The 25,340-nt window shown below is 38.7% G+C and overlaps 1 protein-coding gene across 1 annotated transcript; it reads right to left on the bottom strand.

Moving 5' to 3' along the window:
• Positions 1-925: 925 nt before the first annotated feature.
• On the bottom strand, positions 926-25,261 carry ESCO1 (establishment of sister chromatid cohesion N-acetyltransferase 1). The gene is made up of 10 exons (XM_063451491.1): positions 24,966-25,261; positions 19,346-21,264; positions 18,665-18,749; positions 17,916-17,982; positions 11,953-12,076; positions 10,096-10,227; positions 9,706-9,795; positions 9,443-9,586; positions 2,870-3,057; positions 926-2,119 (listed from the first exon to the last, which is right to left on the bottom strand). Exons 2-10 carry the CDS (start codon positions 21,260-21,262, stop codon positions 1,969-1,971), a joined length of 2,898 nt encoding a protein of 965 aa, XP_063307561.1. The 5' UTR covers positions 21,263-21,264; positions 24,966-25,261; the 3' UTR covers positions 926-1,968.
• Between the last annotated feature and the right edge of the window lie 79 nt (positions 25,262-25,340).

Here is a 25,340-nt window from a genome sequence, read left to right as displayed (position 1 = left end):
TTCTAAATTAAACAGAATTTGCAATAAAGAAGTATAAGTAATATGCATGGAGGTGTGACTGGGCTGCATAAGCAAAGTGATTTAGTTCCTAAATGGCAGAGAATTGAAAGACGTGAGACTGCAGGGGCATGAGCTATACCCCAAAACTGCGTCGTAAAGCTAAAGTTGTTTTGGGGACTATAGTGTCCCTTTAACTTCATATCAACCATATATACTTTCACGATGTTAAGTCAGTAACTCAAAGTTTCAAAAGAATGTAACCTTTTTTCTTTTTTTAACTACAGCACAGTTCCAAGACCTCTTAAAGTTATAGACGTTTCCTAAAGATTTATAAAAATGTAATAGTATTTTTGTTTTTTACTGCAGCACAGAGCTCAGAGTGCCAGTGCACCCCTCTCCAATCTATTTTAGCTTCCTCCATCCTTGTACCTTAAATTTTAAATATCCTGCACCAATATATGTCAAATCAAATGTGACAAGATGCGGAATTAAGTGACAGAAAGAAAATAAAGACTTGAGAAGTAGATGTGTCCAGTCATGGCTAGAACCTCTAGGTATTTTATGTAAAGCTTTAGAGAAACCCCAGAGTTAACAAATGTTTATTACACAGGCTATATAAGGTCTGAAGAAGTTTCATACAGAGGTACTAACTATATCACAAGTGCAGACTCAGTTGCTGAATAAGGATAATGTATTGCACTTCTGCTGTTGTAGTTTTTAAACTACTGCTACTTCCAATATCAAAGTACACTAACGCTATATACATGTCAGTAGATTATTTTAACGGAACAATACCTTTTCTATACTATAGACACCAGAACAACTATATCAAGCTGTAGATATTCTGGTGACTATAGGGTACCTTTAAATCTCTTTCAAGCCCACTAAACAATTGGACAGAGTGGCATATATGTGGACATTTGAGAGTTTTAAAATATCAGGGGAATTTTATTTTCTTTTATAAAGGCAACTTTTTATTCATATTCTACACATTTACAGAAAGGCCACAGCAGTTTATGAACATACAGTATTAACTCTTAAAACAAGAGTCGCTGAATCTTAGACAAGTCTCATACTGAAGTCTTTAAAAAAGGTATATACACAGCACAGAACTAGGAATTGAACAATGCTGCCAAGAGTAACATTTCAGACAGTGAAGCTACCAGTTTCTCGTGTGCAAATCAAAAACACTTATTACAAGACAATGCATACATTATATCCCTAAAAACTATTTAGGGTAGTCGTGAAACGTTTGCTGACCAGTAAAGGAATAAAATCACTTTGTGACCAAAGAACCATCTCTGGAACTGAACTTCACTATGTCACACGTGCCATCTGATACTACAAGCTGACATTCTCTAAATGGGTGGTTTAAAGGGGAAATCTGAACATAACATGATGTTAGGACTCCTATAGATCGTGGTAGGAACACTTGCAGGTTAAATTGTTCACTGCAAACCAATGTTGTATCACGATGACTATCATTGTACAATTTAAAGTTTTATGACAATACTGGCATAAATTATGCAGGATATACTTTAAGCAGAGTGTCAGCACAAGCCACAAGCCACTTGTGCCGTCTGGCACTCAACAGACATAAAAAAAGAAAATACAAAGTGTCCACCACATGTAAGCAGCTGTACTTGTATATACCAAAAAATAAAAGATCTTCAGTTTACACTTATCATCAAGGCTTCTATTTTTACAGTTAGTTTAGTCTGCTGCAAACAAAACAATATGTTGCATGATACAAGACTAGTGTGTAGAAAATACTTAAACTAGAATCTGCTGAAAAAAAAGATAGCAAAATATTTGCTTAAAAAAAAATTAAGCTTTTTTTCTGAATCTTTTTTCCAGTTTTATTAAAACCGAACAGCCCTTTGGGTGTTCATATCCTGAGTTCACTTTTAGGAGAATACTAAAAATAAACAGGGCTCTGTGAACTATTTCAGCTGTGAAGTCCTTGCTTCAACTCATCAGATTCTGTCCATTGACAAAATTGTACACAAGAAACTGACTGGTGCCACAATAATGTGTTGCAAACAGTTTGCCATCTGGTGTTGGGTCCGAAAATGCAATTTCTTCTTTACTCAGATAAGAGCCATATATGAAGTGATTTCTGCAATATATAAGATATTAGCAATGTTAAATATGATAAAATATAAATTAAAGAGACATTACTCTCACAAAGTAGGTTGCAATGGCATACATAAATATATATATATATTAAAAAAAGGACAATGATGAGAAAGTATGTTCTATACTAGTAAAAATATCTATAGACACACTTATTTAAATCTTAAACTATAATAACTATAGGAATCTCAGAAAATGCAGTTAATTTTTATTATTAGAGATTAGGTCAATCAGCCTAGATATCTCTAGTAATAAAAATAAATGTACGCAATACTATTTCACACATCTACTCTGCTGGACATTTATTGGGCTCTGCATCCTCCAATCAAGCCGTTGTCACTCCGGAATGAATGAGAGGCCTGGTCTAGTCTAAAACACTAAATATTTTGTGCAGTAAACTACCAGTTATCTCATACTCTAAAACTAAAACCATGTCATGACTTAATCATATGATGGATTTGCTTGGTTCTGCTTGGAATCTCACCTTTTGGGAACACATTTTGGTTGGTTCGGGACAACTCTCTTTATCAATGTATTCTTTTAAAAGCGGTAAATTACAAAGGGTGCCCTTATTATAGTTTTTATATCCTGATTAAAAAAAAAAAAAAAAAAAAAAATGCATTGGAGAAGTCTACCGTTACAATGTCAATTACACGGCTGTATTCTGTGCTGTGAAGACCTGCAGTACAAAAGTAAGCTTAGCTGACATTTATATGCTTTTAAACAGCCTTACCTTAAACACTCAAGCATCCTGGAGGCAATCTTCCTCCGCCTCATCATTGAAAACACCCAAATACGACTTATTCCACAGATGGCTGGTTCAGGTGTAGTTGAACAGCACCAGGCTTTTACCCTCTCACAAATGGCTGACTCGCTTTCCAAATTATCTCCAGGATCTTTTTCATCAATCACCCTGTAGCCCTAGAAGACAAGAACAGGTTTCCCTTTGTCAGTCGGAGTCTTGCTACCTTAACAGATCAGATTTAGAAAGCACGTACTCTCAAGTACTCCCAACAGTATATAGATTATTCCTGGTCAGGCTCATAAACAGAACTGCTGGAAGTATATTGATGCAGAGTCACTTGCCTGTGCTCATGTGAGAAGATCCTGAATGAAAAAACAGGCTTAAAATTGGATAAACTAGGTGATAACCTCAATCTAGATCAAAGCAAATATCTAGATATTGCATCCTTCGCAAAGAAAATGCACATAAAATAAAAAAAACAAACAAAGTTGCTGGTAATACGATCCCAACTAACATAGGTCAAATTTACTCTTGGACCTCCAGCATTTCTCTAAGGTTTTGTTGGTTCTAGCATCTACTTACAATGTCCTGCTATCCAACTTTTGTGAATTTTCTCCTTGATTCACATTGCACTGGGAATCGCTCACACTTCAGACCCCAAGAATACACTATTCAAACAATCCAATGGCCAACCAAAATGTAATAACTCTTAAAGCTTATATTTCACCTTTGTTCCTTCACAAGAATGGTTATCGTTTAAAGGGACACTATAGCCACCCAGATTACTTCAGCTCATGTTCACATTGCAGTAGTTCGACACCTTCTAGTGGCTGTCTACCAGACAACCACTGGAGGCGATTCCAGGAGTTTACCTGACTGTGTTGCCAGACGCTGGAAGCCCTCACGCTTTGCATTAAAACATCCAGTGTCAGTAAAATCCGATAGGAAAGCATTGATTCAATGCTGAGAGATGCGTGTTCCATGTCTACCCTCATTTCCCTTTCTTCTATGGAACCAAAAAGTAATACATTTGTACTGCTCCTATTCCCAAGCATTCCTTTTGAAAGAGTACATAATAATCAATATATAGATTACAATTTACTATAAAAAATAAGTCTGTATATTATACATACAGTACTGTATCTTATTAATTTGCAAAGCTTCCTCTTTTATAACAGATTAGTCTATTTTAATTGACGTCTGTAATAAAAAAAAATAAACATGATCCTCACAGCATTAGGATTACTGTGTGCACACCATTTTATTGCAACTCTGCTTGAATAGAAGTGGAGTAAATTAGCCACAGATGAATATTTCTATTATTGTGCTTTATGTCAAGTTATTAGCTCTCCCAGGTGTATAGGGCCTGTAATGTGGCACTAGCATTAGTTAGGCAGATTTTGGAGCCTGATCACTGGTAGGGTGTAGTCACAGACATATGAGGTACATAACACACAATGACAAAGTAAGAATATGTTCTTTATGTAAGCATACGTTTGATCATCCAGTCTACCTTCCACTGCAGAGGCTGCATTTTGTAATATACAAGCGGTGTGGTTTTCTTATTAACTGACTTTTTCCCCTTTCAAACCCCTTTATACCATGGGGTTAATTCAGTAAACAGCATATGACATAGCCCCATTACCTGAATTTTGCCATTTACTATTTCAGTTTAGAAATCAATTCAGCACAGTTTAGGAAATTAGCCAGGTATATATGTACATATAGAAAGAAAGAGGTTACTGGTCGGCAACTCGAAACACGAATTGCCCTCCAAATAGACCTTATATCCTTAAATTTACAAAAAGGCTTATGCTGCAGGTACCCACTAAAGGGAGTCTTTGCATGCAGTTAGCCAAAACAAAAAAACTCTTTAATAGTCCCTCTTGAGGAAGAAAGCAAAAAAGTGGTTATATGTACAAGTGTGAAGTTAAAATAGAGGACCTAGTGGGGTACGGGTCATAGCTATGCCTGGCTGTTACTTATAGCGAACACAGAGGCTAAGGAGATATAAATGTGGCTTCAAACATATGCCAAATACTCCACTAGAATAATTGTGTCGAAAAGACCAAGGTTACAGAGTATGCAGCAACAGTTGCTAAAACGTCTGATTGTATTTTGTATCAAATGGTGAAAGCTGCAAAATGTATACCCAAAAATGCAAAATATAAATACAATAGAATACCCAGAAACACCAAATATATATACAGTAGTACTTTAGTATATATTTAGGTAGATTGTTTTAGATATTACTTGTTGTGTGAGACAAGGGTACAATTGTAAAGGGTATGAAACTGTAGATGGCTTAAAGGCTGTAGATTACAATGTAGTTGTACCTTAAATTGCCATAAACTTTTATCCCTTGCAAAGATGTGAATCTTTAAACAGGCTCTAAATATCTCGTTAGAATATATAATCGATATATATCACAATGTGAAAATACCTGGAGATAATTTAAGAGCTGTTGGGTTACAAATGCAGTTCAAACTGTAAATATACCTTTAAATGCCATAAATATAATTCAGTGCAGAAAGCAAATCTTAATTGTTAAGGCAGAAGGTATGTGCAAACCCATGTTCAATCATATAGGAAAGCATAGAGATGAATAATGTAACCATATGTACTTAGATGCCTAAACAGCTAAATGTGATTTGGGGGTAGGAATCCCTAGCATCTTGTACATATCGTATACATGTATATTCAAATGGTCTTAAGCGTGCTCAGGATCGTAGAGATGTCACAGCCCCAGAATTGTCCAAACAAAGAAGTTTAAAAAGTAAAGATGAATCCGCTCATGGTGAGCTGCTCAACGCGCGTTTCGGCGATACCAGTCGCCTTTGTCAAGAGCCGTTTGCAGAGTGGATGGCGCCTCTTTTTAAATGAGTCTTAGGACTTCCCCCCAGTATGACGTTAAACTCCCTGTCTAATCGGAAAGTCCGTACGGACGGGAGGGGGCGGAGTAATCCCTTCAATTGATACAGGGTCTGGATTGCAGTTAACCCTGATCGGGAAACCAAGTGCTGGAATGAATCAGACAATGATTCAAACACTAAGTAAAGATAGCAATATTGGGACCCTGTTGTAAGTTTATAGAGATATAAATCGTCCAACATAAACGAACAGATGGATTAAGTACTTAAAAAGGGATGTAGAAATTTTACAATATGTAAACCAAAGTACATCAGATCCAATTAGTATACAGGACGATATTATTCTATAATAGGCATACAATTGCCATGATTAGGGACCGAACTGGAAGTTCAGAATAAAAAGAGGCATAAATGAACACTTATAAGTAAATGTTCATTGTAAATAGAAAAGAAGTAATAAGCGTTCTAACATACAGAGAAACAAGGAGAATTTGTTTGAATGGACGTGTTGTGTTGACAGTTGTTGTTAGAGGGTTAATAAGATTAACCTTAAATGAAGATAAAATAAGAAAAAGGGAATTTTAAACCAACCAATAAACTTGTAGATATATATGCAGAGTATTTACATAGTATTAACAGTGTAAAGTTTTGCAAAATAACTTGACAGGATATATGAATTGGTATATTTAGATAAAGGGGGCAAAAGAGAATCCTTCATTGAGACCTCTTGGGTGTAGTGTTTTAAGTTGAAAAATCCAAAAACTTTCCCGTTGTCTCAGAAAGCGGTCATAGTTACCCCTACGTCTATCCTTCCGGACCAATTCTAATCCACAGAAACGAAGTCCCTGTGGATTACCAGCATGGACTTCCTTTAAATGACGACCTATGGGGGTATCAACGAGCAGTTTAGGTGATCTGACATGCTCTTTGATACGCTCCTTGAAGGGTCTAAAAGGTTTTTCCCACGTATTGCAAATGGCAAGAACATGTGAGGAGATATACTAAGCCTGCGGTATTGCAGTTGAAAAAAGATTTGATCTTAAACGATCTTTTTCCAGTGCTATCGGAGATGATTTTGGAGTCCCGTTTAATAAACTTACAAGCCACACAGTGGCCACATTGATATGATCCCACCGTGGTATTGTGTAGCCAGGTACGTATAGGGGGGGGAGTGAAAATGACTCGGAACAAGAATGTTTCTGAGGTTTTTCCCTCTACGGGCGGTCATTTCGACTCTAGGTCCCAGAACCCTTTTTAGGTGGGTATCGTCCAAAAGGCACGGCCAGAACTTCTGAAAAACAGTTCTGACGGCCTCCCAGCCTGAATCAAATGTGGCTATCAAACGTGGTGGTTGCGGTTTAGTGGAGAACTCCACCTTCTTGGGTAATAGAAGGCTATTCCTATCTGCCTCTAGAGCTCTTTTGTAAGCCTGTTTGAGGCATTTGTTCGGATAGCCCTTGTCCCTAAACTGCTGTCGTAGTGCATCAGCTTGTACTTTGAAATCTTCGATACTGCTGCAATTTCTGCGGGCTCTAATATATTGTCCGGTGGGGATCCCCCGTTTGAGTGGTTGGGGGTGAAAGCTTTCCCACCGTAGAAGGCTATTAGAGGATGTTGGTTTTTTGTATAGTGTCGTGCTGATGGAGTCTCCCCTTAATGTAATTGTGAGGTCTAAAAAGTTTTACACTTTACACTGTTAATACTATGTAAATACTCTGCATATATATCTACAAGTTTATTGGTTGGTTTAAAATTCCCTTTTTCTTATTTTATCTTCATTTAAGGTTAATCTTATTAACCCTCTAACAACAACTGTCAACACAACACGTCCATTCAAACAAATTCTCCTTGTTTCTCTGTATGTTAGAACGCTTATTACTTCTTTTCTATTTACAATGAACATTTACTTATAAGTGTTCATTTATGCCTCTTTTTATTCTGAACTTCCAGTTCGGTCCCTAATCATGGCAATTGTATGCCTATTATAGAATAATATCGTCCTGTATACTAATTGGATCTGATGTACTTTGGTTTACATATTGTAAAATTTCTACATCCCTTTTTAAGTACTTAATCCATCTGTTCGTTTATGTTGGACGATTTATATCTCTATAAACTTACAACAGGGTCCCAATATTGCTATCTTTACTTAGTGTTTGAATCATTGTCTGATTCATTCCAGCACTTGGTTTCCCGATCAGGGTTAACTGCAATCCAGACCCTGTATCAATTGAAGGGATTACTCCGCCCCCTCCCGTCCGTACGGACTTTCCGATTAGACAGGGAGTTTAACGTCATACTGGGGGGAAGTCCTAAGACTCATTTAAAAAGAGGCGCCATCCACTCTGCAAACGGCTCTTGACAAAGGCGACTGGTATCGCCGAAACGCGCGTTGAGCAGCTCACCATGAGCGGATTCATCTTTACTTTTTAAACTTCTTTGTTTGGACAATTCTGGGGCTGTGACATCTCTACGATCCTGAGCACGCTTAAGACCATTTGAATATACATGTATACGATATGTACAAGATGCTAGGGATTCCTACCCCCAAATCACATTTAGCTGTTTAGGCATCTAAGTACATATGGTTACATTATTCATCTCTATGCTTTCCTATATGATTGAACATGGGTTTGCACATACCTTCTGCCTTAACAATTAAGATTTGCTTTCTGCACTGAATTATATTTATGGCATTTAAAGGTATATTTACAGTTTGAACTGCATTTGTAACCCAACAGCTCTTAAATTATCTCCAGGTATTTTCACATTGTGATATATATCGATTATATATTCTAACGAGATATTTAGAGCCTGTTTAAAGATTCACATCTTTGCAAGGGATAAAAGTTTATGGCAATTTAAGGTACAACTACATTGTAATCTACAGCCTTTAAGCCATCTACAGTTTCATACCCTTTACAATTGTACCCTTGTCTCACACAACAAGTAATATCTAAAACAATCTACCTAAATATATACTAAAGTACTACTGTATATATATTTGGTGTTTCTGGGTATTCTATTGTATTTATATTTTGCATTTTTGGGTATACATTTTGCAGCTTTCACCATTTGATACAAAATACAATCAGACGTTTTAGCAACTGTTGCTGCATACTCTGTAACCTTGGTCTTTTCGACACAATTATTCTAGTGGAGTATTTGGCATATGTTTGAAGCCACATTTATATCTCCTTAGCCTCTGTGTTCGCTATAAGTAACAGCCAGGCATAGCTATGACCCGTACCCCACTAGGTCCTCTATTTTAACTTCACACTTGTACATATAACCACTTTTTTGCTTTCTTCCTCAAGAGGGACTATTAAAGAGTTTTTTGTTTTGGCTAACTGCATGCAAAGACTCCCTTTTAGTGGGTACCTGCAGCATAAGCCTTTTTGTAAATTTAAGGATATAAGGTCTATTTGGAGGGCAATTCGTGTTTCGAGTTGCCGACCAGTAACCTCTTTCTTTCTATATATTTCAAGGGGTTAAGCCCCACTATATCCTATAACCACCACAACATTGGCGGATGGATTATATCCATTTCCTCCCAGTGGTTGTTCTTTATCTTATATATGTACATATATTATTACATACATAGACAATTCTGCAAAAAAAAAAGTTTGCAGGAGTCAAAAAAGTATACAAAAAACACACACACTGCAGAGTTTGTTAAATGTATACTTACCCACTGAATGTGCTCTGCTATCAAACACCCAGCCACCTTCTTGTCATTGCTAATGAATAAAAGTGTTTTTGTTCTGGAATGTAGCCTCAGGGGAACCTGCTGAAAACCTAGATCACTATCCACCATTTCTCGGATTTCTTCAACCTAAAATGAATATAAAGACATGTCAGTATTAAAAAAAGCACGCGCGCGCACACACACACGCGAACACACACACACGTCTTCAGCACATTCTGACACATTTAATAGAGTGTAGAGGAAACCTTTTTAAGCGCATATCTTGGATCATCCGGTAACACCATGATGATCTTTCCATCAGGATACTCTGCCACAAGTCTCTCCTTCTTCCAGCCCTGGGTGAGAATTTAAAGAAGCCTGATCAGGCACACAATATTTTTTTTGTGAGGACACTAGCTCTACAAAGTCAACATGACCTGGAACTCCTTAAACAAAATAATGTAGGCGTTTATAGAAATTCTAAATGCAGTAAGCGAGGGACAGCAGCAAGTGGCTTCTGTCAAAACAATTCTAGTAATCCAGGCAAGAATGCGATCAGCAAAAGAATTGAATTATTTCTACATTACAATATTGCCATTTTTACTTACGGCTGTGATAGAAATGCTAAAATCGGTATGACATTTTATTATTATTACCACATATTTTACAGCACTGATGAACTGGTTGTGAAACAGTAAGTGCTGGGTTTCATCTTCAGGATTTGATGCCGTGTATAACATTCCACAGATGCTGCATGATAGCGCGCCAAACTGTTTCTGACCTGCGTCCTGAAGGGGAAGAAATGTACACATCTCCTTAAGTTACTGACCACTACATGCAATATTTACCCATGTAAAAAGTTGACTATATTTTATATATTCAGATTTTTCATCTGTACACAAACCATTGGTTTAATTTCTTATTACCCAATAAACTTTAAGAGGCACTGCTATTTCAATAAATGAGAAAAAAAATTATCAGACAAAGGGCACCATTACATCTTATAAGTGCAAAAGTAATGACAGCATCCTCAGAGATAGAAAAGACAAGTGACATGTTTACATTTACACATTGATACTTCCACCTATACAATAGGATCTATCGTAGTCCTGTTACAACTTTGTGCCATTGTGACCAAACTCGGTCGAATTTATGTAAAGAGCCTGAGAAAAAAAAAAAAACCCCAAAGTGCATCTTCATGAAATGTTTTTTGAGCAGACGCAGTTTCTATTTTTAGACAATGTAAAATGTTGTCGTTTCAGAGAACGTTTTGCATTTGTCAGACTGACACCCAGTATGATGACGCCAAACACCGTCAATGCTTCTCTATTAAAAGCACCAACTTGTTGAACTTGGCAACTGCCCTCTATTCACAAGGCTCACATAATGAGACATCCCTGATATCTATTTTTGCAAATGGCATGCATTGATAGAGTAATTTTAAGTTTATGAGGTAATACATTTTTCTCAGTCAACGAACTGCATCGAATTAAAGGAACACTATAGGGTCAGGAACACAAACATGTATTCCTGACCCTATAGTGTATCCCCCTCATGCCTACCTAAATATAGTAAAATCTTACTTGTATTCACACTTGAAGCTGTAGCTCTGCATGCTGTTTGCCTCAAAATAGCTAGCTACCTCCTGACATCATCAGAAGTGGTAGCCTGATCCAATCACAATGCTTCTCCATAGGATTGGCTGAGACTGACAAGTAGGCAGATCAGGGGCAGTGCCAGCACAATTCAAACACAGCCCTGGCCAACCAGCATCTCCTCATATTGATGAATTGAATCAATGAATCTCTATGAGGAAAGTTCAGTGTCTGCATGCAGAGGGCGGAGATACAGAATGTTTTGATGCATTTTAGGAAGTCATGACCCAGGAAGGATCTCTAACAGCCATCTGAGGAGTGGCCAGTGAAGTTATCACTAGGCTGTAATGTAAACACTGCATTTTCTCTGAGAAGACAGTTTTTACAGCAAAAAGCCTGAAGGTAATGATTCTACTCACCAGAACAAATTCAATAAGCTGTAGTTGTTCTGGTGACTCTATAGTGTACTTTTAAGGACAAAACTGATTATCTAATGTGGAAGATATCTGAAGAGGGAGCTTGAGTATGGGTGCCGTGGGACACCATTCAACAACTGTTTGACTTTTAACAGGACAGCACCAGGGGACGTCTAGCAGCATAACGCCTACAGCAGGTTCTGGTATCTTGCAATTCAAGATATTTTGCCTTCAATGGTTTTTATTGTATTTTTTTGCTGTTCATTTATCTCTAAGGGCAAACACCAGACGTGGACCGATGAAGTGTAAAAATCTATTTAATGAACAAACCACAACTTCCTTTAGTGTCTGTATTTAGATTCCTCCCTAGATACACCCTGCAGCGGATCAATGATTCAAATAACCGCAACAGAGACAATAATTTCCTTTGTGCCTATTCATGCTCACCCCCACAGCAATCATTGCTATTAAATAAACAGCAGTAGAATATTATGATTCTTACGATTATGGGCTGCTTGCTGCTATCCTTCTCCGCGTCTCTTAACTTCTTAATTTCTTTCTGCAGATTTGCCTCTGAGGTCAATGTACTAGGTTTTGCAGCCAATAACGGTTTTGTCACTGTACTCCTGTAAACACAAACAGATTGTCCAGTGATGGCTATCCTTTGGCAAGCTAGATGTTACAGAACAGGTTACCTTTGAAGCTAAGTCAGTGTTATAGTGGACTAAAAGCTGTCTGACAATCATTGGAAACGGAGGCAACAATCATTGGAAACGGAGGCAACAAGTATGTGGGTAAACACCATATAAATTATTTCTAGAAAGGAATGAAATTACACGAGAGGAAACAGTTTTCTTTTCCACTCACCTAAAATTATTTTTTCCATAGGATTAGCGGCACTACCCACAAAAGGGATTTTCTTCTTTTGTCTTCTAAAGACAGGCATCTTTTTACCCCTAACATTTTAATTGAGAAGGTCAGGACCTTCCCCACCCCACTTCATCCCCTAGTAGGTATAAAAAGAGGATAAAACCAACAGTCTCCTGTAATAATCAAGACATCATAGAATACAAAATATCTTTAATAAACAAACAAACAAAAGGGGGTGGGGGGTGGGACAAATATGCACTGCTGTTAATCCTATGAAAAAGGAGTTTACTGTGAGTAAAGAAATTCTGTTTTTCCCATACGGAGAGCGGCAGTACCACCAGCAGGGATCATACAAGTGAAATAGAAAGGTGGGTCATTCAATTACTGCCTGCAGAAACTTCTGCCTGAAGAAAGCGTCTTCTGAGGCAATTTTGTCTAATCAATAGTGGGGGGGTTTTCAATCAAGTTTTTTATTGAGGCAAAAGTTTTGCAGTACAGGAGAAAGAAATCTGCATTAATAAATATGTTCACGTGACAAGGTATGATGTAAAGAATACAAAGTGTAAATAACTCCAGGTATTTCCCCTGGGTGGCAGACTGTTCATCCTATGCCCTCCATGGGCAGATCACAGTCCATCCTGAGTGGAGGTGTGAGGAAGAGATGGGTCCACTCCCTGCCCCATCGATGATATCTCCGCCATGTTGGGGCCAGACGCGTTGTGCCGTATACCCGCCGAACTGTGGATAGCTCTGCTGTTATCTTGCATGGTCCAGCAGTGTGTCAGTTTGGGGCAAGCCGTTGTGCTGTACTGCACTTAGTTGAAGCGCGCTTCTTTTGCCACCGCCATGCGGAAGTCTTCTCCCCATGTGGGGCCGCTGTCTCCTGAGGGAGCCCCCAATATGAGGAGGTGCTTAGCTGTGGCGGAGTAGACTGATGCAGCTTGATTTCCAGTTGCTCCCAGAAGTGGAGGAAGTGCTTGTCCATTCGGGGGAGTACGTTGCTGGGATCATTACTGGAGGCTGTGGAGCGTGCACCTTCCACCATCTTGGCAAGGTCCCTGATAGGTAGGGTGCTTGCTCGCTTCCCTGTCCGAGGTGGGCAACCTCCCAGGAGTGGACCGGGATCACCCCTGCCGGTGAGGGAGGGGTTAACAGGTTTCATGGCCCCCGGTATAGGAGATCGACCGTATCTCCAGCTCGGCGCTTACTAGGCTGCATATTCCGTGGTGGGGCTGACAAACCCTCGATGCAACTCCAACCTCCTCCCTGCTTAGCATAAAGGTCCAGCAGCTTGTTTATCTCTTGTTCTGGCCCAGATCAAGAGGGCATTAGTGTGCAATTGTGGTGTTTGTGGAGGAGCTCGTCCAAAACACGTCTAGCCTCCATGACAGTCAGCCCCGCGCCCCCCCCCCCCCCTCCCCCCAAAATGGGATTATGGCAATAACTCGTCCTGTCTTTTCGAATACTTTTCAGAACCTTTGGAATTAGCATAAGAGGAAGAAAGACAAACAAACTGGAAGGACAATGCATCTAGGAATTTCAGGTTCCCTATTTTGTGCACAGAAACAAATTCTTGGGTCTTCTTCTTGACATATGAAGCCATAAGATCTATTTCTGGAACACCAAAATGCCATGTTATCTTTTGAAAGGTGTTTCTTGAAAGGGACCAATCTTTTTGACACAGTCCACTTCTGCTTAAAGCATTCGCTAAACAGTTGTCCATATAATAATTATTGAACATAGAGTTAGTAAATGTGTGGATCTCATGCCTCCCTGCTTGTTTATGTATACAACTGTGGTGAAATCGGAGCGGAGCAGTACAAATTTTTGTAACAATTCTTTGTAGAAGGAATTGTAGAATTTAACAACACTACAATTCTCAATGATCGTCTGGCTGAACAGACGTGCTTCTGACAATTTTAAAGCATTTTTTTTTACTTTTCTTGACGAATACGTTTCATGCTTCTTGTGTTTATAATGATTCCTAGAAACTGGATTTTTTTAGTGTAGGTGAATTGTGTGATTTTTTTTTTTATGATCAAGCCATGATTTTCTAAACAAGAAGAAAATTCTGATGTTCCTTTTCAAAATGTCTTCTGAATTTGCCACAAGGAGCCAATTGTCCAGGTAAGGCTGCTGTAAGGACTACCATAATTTTCTTGAAAATGTCCAGCGATAAAAAAAGGCAGAAAGGCAGTGCTGTGAATGGATACCACAGAATCTTTATGCTTTTTCTTATTGTAAATCTTAAAGATTTTCAAACAAATAACTATTAATATCGCACCCAATGGCATATAATATGCATCAAAAAGAATCGATATGTTGAAGAAAAAAAAAATATTTTTATTATACACTTAATGACAAAAAATGTACCAACCAAGACCACTATTGCCAAATATACAGAATGATACACACTCTGTTAATTCATCTACAGTAGTCAAGACAAAATTCCATAATATATATAAAATTTTGATGAAGCTGGTAATTCTTATATAGTCTGGTGAATCCACAAATAATTAAGCAATAATGACAATTCTTTCAGATTGATCAGATGAAAAAAAAAAAATTGAAAAAATAATAAATAAAAAAAATAAAAAAGGTGAAAAAAAATGAAAAAAATTCAATTTTTTTTCACCAGACTATATAAGAATTACCAGCTTCATCAACATTTTATATAGGTAATAGAGTGCCAACACCATAATTGTTATTGTCCATCTAAAAGATTTTCAACTCTTTATTGAGATTGGAATATGAAGATATGCATTTTTTACATTCAGTGATGCTAGGAAATCTACTCTTTTGATTAGAGTTGGCTTGCTGATGAGTTGTTCTCCAATCTGAATGTTTTCCTTGTTACAAATTTGTACATTTGTTTTAAAGTTAAGATTGCCCTGTATTAACCATCTGGTTTCTTCACTAGAAAGTGCCTTGAGTAATATCTCCTGAATTTTCTTTATCTGGGATCTCTTCTACCACGATGTTCCTCCACCCCCCCCCCCCCCCCCCCCCACCAGTTCCATGACCGTAAGGAAAGAAGCTTTTCTTCTACTTCCTTTGAGGAAACATCTGAACATAAAAAATGTTGGGAAGGAATGACGTCAAATTCTATTTCGTAGCCTGATGAATAATTCTTAAAACCCAATGGTCCGAGGAGGTGTTTTGCAAGTTATTTAGAAAATAGGAGAGCCTGCCTCCTACAGGCCTGGCATCCCCATGTCTATTTGGGTAAGATTTTGTTTCTTGTCTTTATTCTTTTCTCAAATATACTTCCATCTGATGTTACTGGAATATTATCCTTAAAGGGATTTCTGATTTTTTGATCATCGAATCTTTCAAGTTTGCTGTACTACCGATAGGAATAGTATAGTCTTTTCCCCTAACTGAGCTACTGGAACATCTACTTTAGGCATCACCTTCACGTTACCTTAAGTCAAAACATTTCTTTTTTTTTTTTTTTTTTTAAATAATAGTTTTTTCTGTTTCGTAAAATATATTCTTTTCAGGATTTTTCCACACTCACGTATAATTTCTTTAAACTTAGGATACAAAGGAAAACATTTAGTTTTCATTTTCTGAGAATCTTTACCCTCTTCTGCTTCCATTGAATATGTGACTTCCTTAATAAATTTAGACATATTATATTCCTCAAGAATAGAAAGATCTTCTGAAGACCAATAAACAGAAGAACTATTAACGGAGTAATCCGCAGCCGCCCAACCCCCTCACTCACCCAAGCAGGGCGCCAATGCAAGCCTGCCTTCCCGCCCCGCCGTCAATACGGCAAAGACCGACACCCCGCTCCACACAGTCAGAAGAGGCACATATCACAGCGACACCTACAGACACGAAGAGGACCCTGTGGGCCTAGACCGGCTCACGGACTGTGCTACTCGACGGCAGACAGGGCACGGAAGTGCAGAGGACCTCGGAGCATGAGGCACACTGGCAAGCAGAAGGTTTCCCAGATTGGACTCACCTAAGAACGGAGCGACACTAGACCGGGAGTGGAGACGGCGAGGCACAGAGCCCAAAATGGCGGCAACACCAGGTCAGCCCAACAACGTCCCACAACCACAACACGGGGCGCCCCCTGAGCACACGCCGCGACCAAGACTTACAAAGGCACCAGAGGGGGACTATGGTATAATTCTTGCGGGGGTTGGCTGACCAGGACTCTTGATACTACAGATGAGTCAATCACTCTATGCCTCATATAGTCTATATCTGCAAATGTTGAAGTTTTTATTGTTTCTCCTTGACATTTGAGGATACTCTTATACTTTTATGTTATGCTTTACAATCAACTGTTTAGGCCACTTCTCCATGCTAGCGATGAGGGCACACCACACTAAGGACACCAATACTGGGGCCCTCCCTCCTAGTGGTAAACTCTCTACCCCTTAGTTATGCCAACCAGCTGTCCGTTGCAGCGATCCAAGAGCTGCGCTGGCACCTGAGAACATAGCAAATGTTACTAAACTTGAACACACTAACTAACCCACTGTAATTATTCAGCATTAACTAACAAAACTAGCATAACCATGTACCAAACAGGTAGCAAAGCACAACTTTTTCATATGCTGTAGGGATATGTGTAACAACGGTGAAATGAACCATAACTCAACCTACATAACCCACCATAGCAGCTTCAGACTTAGCTTGTTCCTATAATCATGTATTAACCTCAAAAAATGTGCAACGTTAATAAGCCATACAACTGTTTCTATGTCTAGCCTGCACCGACTGTTGTGGCTATGCAAGCATACATGTATACTATATGCACTACTAAAATAAAGAATTACCTTAAAGATCACAGGGCGAAAGGTGACAACACTTTCGGCATGAAGATCGCACCAGAAGGCTTACGTGTGGTCACAGGGAGTTATATACATGGATAAATTCAAATTTGAGTCAAGATGGCATGATTCCAATGCACATGCATCGTAATGAACGCTATATCAGCGTGCATTCAAATTATAGAGCTCTTTACAATATTGCAACCGTTACTCTTTCATTTCCAGCCTCTCAGGGGAAATACTGCCTAACAACAGGTCTCTTTAGGTGCAGTCAGAAAGCTGGGAACTGTTGGGGTTTATCCTCTGTTTATAACTACAAGGTGATCCCAACCTTCACAATAAAAATTTTAATGGTGAAATACTGCCTGTCAGTGGAAGACAAAGGAAGAAATTCCTGTTGTGGGTACTGCCGCCATCCAGGAGAAGAAAAAAAAAAAAAAAGAACTTTGTTCACATAAATGTATGTTTAAATAGAATGTTATGGAAATCTGTAGTAATGAGGGAGACTGGTGTGTCGAGTTGTAGAACTAAAAACTGATGAATAAAAGGTGCATACAATCCACCTGCATATCAGTAGTCTAGAAGTCTATTAAAACAGCACAAAGGTGTCAACCTATCTCAAATTCAAATAAAAAATGTAAGTCTTCTGCAAAATGGTGAGCAGCATATTTTTATATTACTAAAAAAGTTTCACCTTTTTATATTTCCATGACAGAAGCACTTTAACATTTTCTTGCTATGTATGCAATATTTACCAGAAGGATTGTAGTCTTAATACATCACATACAGTGGCTCTTACCCATTTGCAGGAGATGTAGTCATCTGGTCTGTGACGAAATTATGAAACAGATGCTTGGAAACACAGTCTAGGAGAGAATCCAAAAGGTGTCAATGTGATATTTATTGCTTTCTCAGAGAAGAAAAAACAAAAAACACTCTCTCCCCACACACGCTGTTCTCTGGGCAATAATTAAGTAAATGGGCTATGGTGTTTCCAGTGAAATGAATCTACAGTGCATTATAAAAATAGAGGTAAAGTCCACCCTGGAATTTGTATCTAAATGTTTATTAAAGTGGCTCTGTCACCTCAAACTTACCTTTCTCCCGTTTCCGCTTCTCTCTTTCAGACTGTTCTTTTCTTTATTTCTAATCTATTTATCTTAAAAACACCAAAGTACGGACTTGTCTTATGTATTTTTCCTGCACTTGTCAATCTTGACAAGAGGCAGATCTTAAAGGGATACAATAGGCATCAAAAACAGCCTTTATCTTTTCTGCTGATCTTCCTTATTACTGTGGAAAACTGAGCCTTTCACACAAAATGTTAACTTCATCAGCATACATGTATCTTGTGTAGCTTTGTGGACTGAGCGGCACAAGATTTATTTTTTGATCTCCAGAAACTTAAACCTATGGTCCAGCCAGTTCAAATATCTGATCCTGACCAGGTCCCGCAGATTTGTCAAGCTCTGTATTATACCTTAGGAAGATAATTTTAACTATAGATCTCGGTGTATAAAATTAAAACAAAAATAGCAAATCACATACCTTGTGCTTCTTTGCCGACTAACAGAGATGCCCCCTTTTTTAAAGGAGTATTTTCGGGACTGGACTCCAAATGTAACCTAAAGCTCTAGGAATGTAAATAACACAATATAAAGTAAACATTTCAACTTGCAAAAGTGCTAGACAAACATGAAGAGTTTGAGATTTAACTTGTAGAAGAAAAAACCAAAAACTACTAAACATCATCCGTTTGTAAACAAGCTATATAATGTAAAAGTCCCAATAGTGTTATGTTCATGTGGCATCAAAGAGTAGGTTAGCCATCTAGTGAAACCACGCACTACAAATCCTCATTTAGCACCACCAATCTGCATCTAACGGTTTGTTTGTCTAAGATTTACGCTGAACTAAAATATTGGAGTGCTCATTCAATTATATTGCAATCACTTGCACAAAATGTAATTTGCTATAATATTTACAAATATAATATTCCTAAAAACTGTTGGGAAGACAGCCACCAGAGGTGTATTAAACACTTCAATAATAGCAACGTTTTACATCGGAATATTGAAACAGCATGACCAATGAACTTAGACCACTTTGTTGAGATTAAATGATTGGGTGCCTTTAGTGGTCCTGAACAAAAAAAATAATATTTGAATCTGGCATTATGGTGCATGCACAATTCTGCAAAACCTATGTTACATTAAAACACAACCGTACCTCATCAAGTGCCATCTCTAACTCATGATTAATATGGTTTTCCAATATGCCATTTTCTGCTCTCTTTTCCGATATATTTCCTTGGTCTGGAGTTCTCGATTTGCTGTTCTCTGAGAGGTTTGGTTTTATAAAATCAGTTTGTGTTGACAAAGTTGCATCAGAATCTTTATTTGTGCTCTTACTGGAACTCAATGTGCTTACCATAGGCTGGCTTATTTTTAAGGCAACAGGTTTTGCTGTAATTGAAGCCAAACTCGGAAGCATGGCTCTGTTTCTAAGCATATTATGGCCAAAGTTATTGCGCTTCTTCAGCTTGATTTTATTCCATTTTGTGTTTCTTTGTGCAGGTCTTTTTTTTTGCTCTATCTTGGCTTTCATTTGAGAGGATTTTCTGCTTGGAAAGAAACACTTAGAAGGGCTTTCTTCGGAAGGAACCAGTTGTAATGTCTCCTGCTGCATCTCCTCTTTCTTCTCCTCTATCAGGCTCTCTTCTTTGGGAACATTTTCAGAGTTCTGGACCTCTTTCACAACTTCCACAGTATCAGACTCAATTTCTCCAGCAATTTCATGGCACAAGTCCAAGATACTAACCCTTCTACTTTTTGAGTCATCTGTAACTGACGAAGCTTGCTTGTCACCACCTGATTGCCCAGTTTTCTGTCTTTTAATCAAAGGTTTAATAGCACTAGCTTTGCGTTTTACAGGTGTAGCTGAAGGTACCTTTGACTTTTTCACTTCAGTCTTTGTTTTTCCAGGTGATGATACACCTGATGTATGTAAACTAGGAGTGGAACCAACAGACGTATTTAACAAAGAATCTATGGAGACCAAGTCAAGGTTTTGGCTTTTCTGCTCTTCACTTTGTGAATTTTCACTAGAAGTATTTTTATTAGATTTTTTCTTTGTTCCTGCTGTGTTTTTTTTTGGTTTTCTTGTAATTAGGGAATTCTTAGCAACTGTCATGTGCATCACTTTAGTCCTCTTCTTACTTTCAAAGTCGTCGAGCGGTAAGAGCTGTCTGTTCGAAAGCCGGTCTAATTTTTTAGATCGAATACCTTTTGTTTCACTTACACTAGATGATTTAAGCTGCTTGCCATGTTTGTGCTTGGTGTTCTCTCTTGGGGCAGCAGGTGCCTCTTTGTGATTTCCTGCTTGCTTCTCAGTAGTTGAAACAGATTGTGATTTTACCTGAATAATCCTTTCAGATTTCCTTCGCAACTCAATATCTGTGCCTGAACTTTCCAGGAGCTTTTCAGTTTTTGTCCCATGTGGCAACAATAACGGTTTCTCGTTTATTTGGTTACCTGTGCGGCACTGAGCCTTCTTCTTAGACACTCTTGGCTGAGGAGAGACAAGAATCTTGCTCAACTTTTTACCTTTTTGGGATGAGTTTTTATTATTTTGTTTTCCAGTTTCCTTGGCCAGACCAGCTCGACTACTCTTTGAGGCTTTCGAAGTAGTAACTGAAGTTGTATCACTTCTTCTTAAACTGGTTACTGCTTTGGGTACTTTCACTGATGTTCTCCTGGCAGGCACATCTTTATTTCTGGCTTTTTTGGACTGTGCAGTTTTCTTTTTTTGTACAGATTTCACAGCAGACGAGTGCAAAGTGGATCTCGCATTCGTTTTTTTTACAGGTGTTTTAGGTTTCAAAGGGCTTTTCCCTGCAGTTTTTCTTTTTGAAGATGGGGTGGCTTTAAGCGTTTTTGCAATACCATTTCTTTTCTTTGCTGGAACAGAAGGCGATTTAGATTTCTGGGACTTGTTCTTTTGTGAGCATTGCTGGACTTTGGACTTCCCACCTGAAACACTGTTTTTTCGCTGGTTTGTAACAGAAGGTTGTTCATTGTCTTTACCAATTTTCTGGCGTTTGGCAGTAGGTCCAACCAGGGATGACTTCCTTTTCTGTGATGCCATCACTGCAAAATCAAACTATAATTACAGGGATGCCATATAAAAATGAAATCACATAGCAGATAGCTACTTTAAAAAAAGAAAGAAAGAAAAATAAAACACACACACACACACACACACACACATTTTGATATATAAACTACTTCCTGGAAGGATTGAGAAACTAGAATAAAAAAAAAAGTGACAATATTATTCTCATGTTTACATAAAATCTTACTTTCCTAGAATTCTGAAAACCGCTTTCACGTTAAACTGACCACTGTCTAGCAGAGCATCCATTAAATTCACTTGTGATGCAACACAGGACATCTGTAAATATTGATGCGGTTTGACAACTTAATCAGCTTTTGCAAACGGGGTACCCGCTCAATTTATTTTTTAACTAGTATTTGAGCTTTCAAGGCAAACACACCAAATGAGTTGATACCATGTTATTTGGTATAAGAGGAACACAAATATGTTCAAAGAACGACAAACCCCCCCAAAAAAAGAAAAAAAAATATTTAAAAAAAAAAAAATTTGAAAAGCAATAAAAACAGCCAAAACGCGTTTCGCCAACACAGGGCTTTATCAACTGGCTGATAAAGTTGATAAAGCTCTGTGTTGGCGAAACGCGTTTTGGCTGTTTTTATTGCTTTTCAAATTTGTACTATTAAAGGAATATTGGCCCCTAAAACTTTGTGTGTGCCATAACCCCCTTTTTGTACATTGTATTTAGTATTTTATTTTTAACCTGGACACCAAGAATATCGCAGTACATTCTCATTCAAGAATCCCAAGGTGGGGATTTTACCACCCACGCTATTATAGTGAGCAGTATACCCTGCTCACTAAAATGTGAGTATATACCATCTTATTATTATCTTTTTATTTGCTATATACAGAGAGCACTATTTTTTGTTGTATTTGTTTCCTCAAATCGAGACTTCCTTCATTTCAAACTACACATCATCAACTACCACCTACATCCTACCAGTGAGGGATCAATGTCACTAAATTCTATCTACACCTGAGCTTGGACTAGCTCTTTAATAGGGGAGTAGGAATACTATTGCTGTGAAGTAGATTTTTTGCTCACTGTTGGATACAGTGTACACTACTGGAGCTCTTCTTTTCATTTGCATATTCTGAACTGAACTAAGAGAATCGGAATACTTCAAGATCTGTACTACTAACAGACCTACATCACACTCAAGCTACGCAAGTCAAGTTGGTCCCCTAAAATCAGGACTATTATATATTTCATTTTATCTTATTTATGTAATGTACAGTCGACCACCCAGGGACACTCATACACGTTTACCACTCAGCCATCCATCAGTTAATCATACAATAACGTAAAGCCTAGCCAGCTACCAAGCTTAGTTAGCATGCATACTTCAGGGTCTAGCGAATATGTCACTGCTGATCTGTACGTCCTGTTAACTCATCTAAACCAAACGAGTACATAAGCTGTCGAAATATCGATCCTTTTACTTTATATAGGTAGCTGTTAACACTGTTAGGCTGGAATGTACCTACATATTTCGATTTAATTAATTTTCACAACTAGTCTAGCAACGACAAGCGTGGATGGTATTTTACATTTGTTTTCAACTGGTTTAACTCATTTAACTCTTGATGATACAATCGCTTAGTTAAAACTACATTGATAACTGTTTCTCTATGCGTGCTATTAACCTATTGAAAAGTTTGCATAATATAAAATATAAAATGAGGCTGTCATTAGAAGGAGATGTACTACTGTGTTTTAGCAATCCCACTCTGTACAAAGCTGTGCATCCCCTCCTCTTTATTCTGTACCCCGTTTAACTCCTGCCTCAATAAAAGAAAGATTGACAAAAATAAATATATCACTGTTTAGTAGATATACCCCCAATGAAAATATGCACGCATTTAATTATGCATTTTTAAAAATTGGGGATTTACCTAAAAACAGCTTGTAAAACCTGTGGTTCTCTTCTGTAAAGTCTTTGCTGCAATTCTCTTCTAACCAAGCCCAGACTTTCTGTGGCTGTCCAATTACAGACGCCCAAATGCAGTTCAATGAGAAGTTATTTCTAGGTATATAACTTTCAGTGATGCTCCTGCCGGACATCACTTTGCACTTCAATTTTAGAAGCCAGATGCCACTGGGGAACTGGAGATCTCCCGGAGCAGGAGGAAAGCTTTGGGGTTAAACACCCTTCAGGTAAGAAAGTGCCCAGGAACCTGGTGCCCACAATGTACCTAATATAATTAATATAATTCAAGATCCCCCCCCCCTTAGGGTCCCCCTCCCCCTTCTCTGAAACTGCTATGTTTACAGCAGAAAGGGTTAATCCTAGAGGGACCTGGCACCCAGACCACTTAATTAAGCTGAAGTGGTCTGGGTGCCTATAGTTTTCCTTTAAGTATGCAATATAATGAAGACTTTTAAGAGTTGTTTACCATACAACATTTACTAATTTGCACCTGCTTTCATTTTTTTTTTTTAGCCTAAACTTTTTTTTCAATCCATCTGGAATTAATAAGCATTACATCATCATGATCAAGCAATTGTGAGTAGTCAATGGTTTCCATAGATGTCCACATCAACATGAAAGTGGCTAGGACATCACAGACAGTCACTGAGCTCCCATTATAATCACTACCAATGTTATTCACCAAAGAGTAAATTGTTGGGAGTTCAAGCCTCCATTCCAGCATTATGCCAAAATAACCAAACTGTAAACACATTTTATTTGGAGAATATATCTAATTTGGTTATTTTGGCCTAAAATTTAAAATCCACTTTGCACAACCCAAAAATTGGCAGAGTAGTAAATTACTCTGTTCTGAGGTGACTATCATGTCACACTAGTCATGTCACTCCTTAGGTATGCCATATTGTATCATGGCACACATGTTCACAACTGCTAGTGTGTCAAAGTACATCACTAAATAAACCACAGACATCTTTCAAGCCAAGCAGATGCAGAATACTGGTGACATGGAACACTTAAGGAGCTCACCTGTTCTCTGTATTGGAGTAGAACAATGTATTAAACCGTCATATAACACAAACGGTACCCTCGCACAATAAAAGTACCCGATACCCCTGGTACCATACCGGTATGCGATACCCCTGGTACCATACCGGTATGCGATACCCCTGGTACCATACCGGTATGCGATACCCCTGGTACCATACCGGTATGCGATACCCCTGGTACCATACCGGTATGCGATACCCCTGGTACCATACCCTAACACGATACCGGTATCCGATACCCTAACACGATACCGGTATCCGATACCCTCACACGATACCGGTATCCGATACCCTCACACGATACCGGTATCCGATACCCTCACACTATACCCTCACACTATACCGGTATCCGATACCCTCACACTATACCGGTATCCAATACCCTCACACTATACCGGTATCCGATACCCTCGTACGATACCGGTATCCGATACTCTACACACCCCAAGGTCTGAAGCAGGTTTATATTAATGACTGCACAGATCAACAGGCAGGGCAGCTACATGGAAAGAAGGCTTTAGCCAAATATAAATTGCATTTAAGACTTCTGGCACATTTGATGAAGGCTATTATTATAAGTCATGGTGCTTGGAATGCAGAGCTCCAACTCCTATAGAACTACAACTCCCATGATGCACCGTGAAGCTGATTAACCTTGGGCCTCCCCTGCCGGCCTGTGAGGGAGTAACTTACCGCTCAGTATGGGATTAACACAAGCACCCAGCGCACTCCCCCCGGCTCCATACACCAGGCAGCGATAACTGCACAGCAAGCCGAACTTCTGTCCCACGCGGGGGGAGCGAGGGGGGCTATTACCAGGCGAGACACCGCGCACCCATCTCCTCTCCTATGTACTAAAGGATGAATGAATACAAGTAAGCTAGAGGGAGAGAAGAAACTTCCCGGGCGGAGCAGCCAAGCGTCTTAGCGTTTTGCCGTTCGGAGCATGCGCACACGGCCTGTCTGCGGCTCAAGCCTCACTCTGGAACACACTAGTGACGTCACGGACGGCCGCCCGTCGTTGGGTAGGACGTTGTGTTGGGCAGCGTCACGTGATGCAGTGTTACT

Source organism: Pelobates fuscus, chromosome 4, assembly GCF_036172605.1.
Source record: "Pelobates fuscus isolate aPelFus1 chromosome 4, aPelFus1.pri, whole genome shotgun sequence".
NCBI lineage: Eukaryota > Metazoa > Chordata > Amphibia > Anura > Pelobatidae > Pelobates > Pelobates fuscus.
The sequence above is the reverse complement of the archived record's forward strand: the minus strand, read 5'-3'. Positions and strand labels throughout refer to the sequence as shown.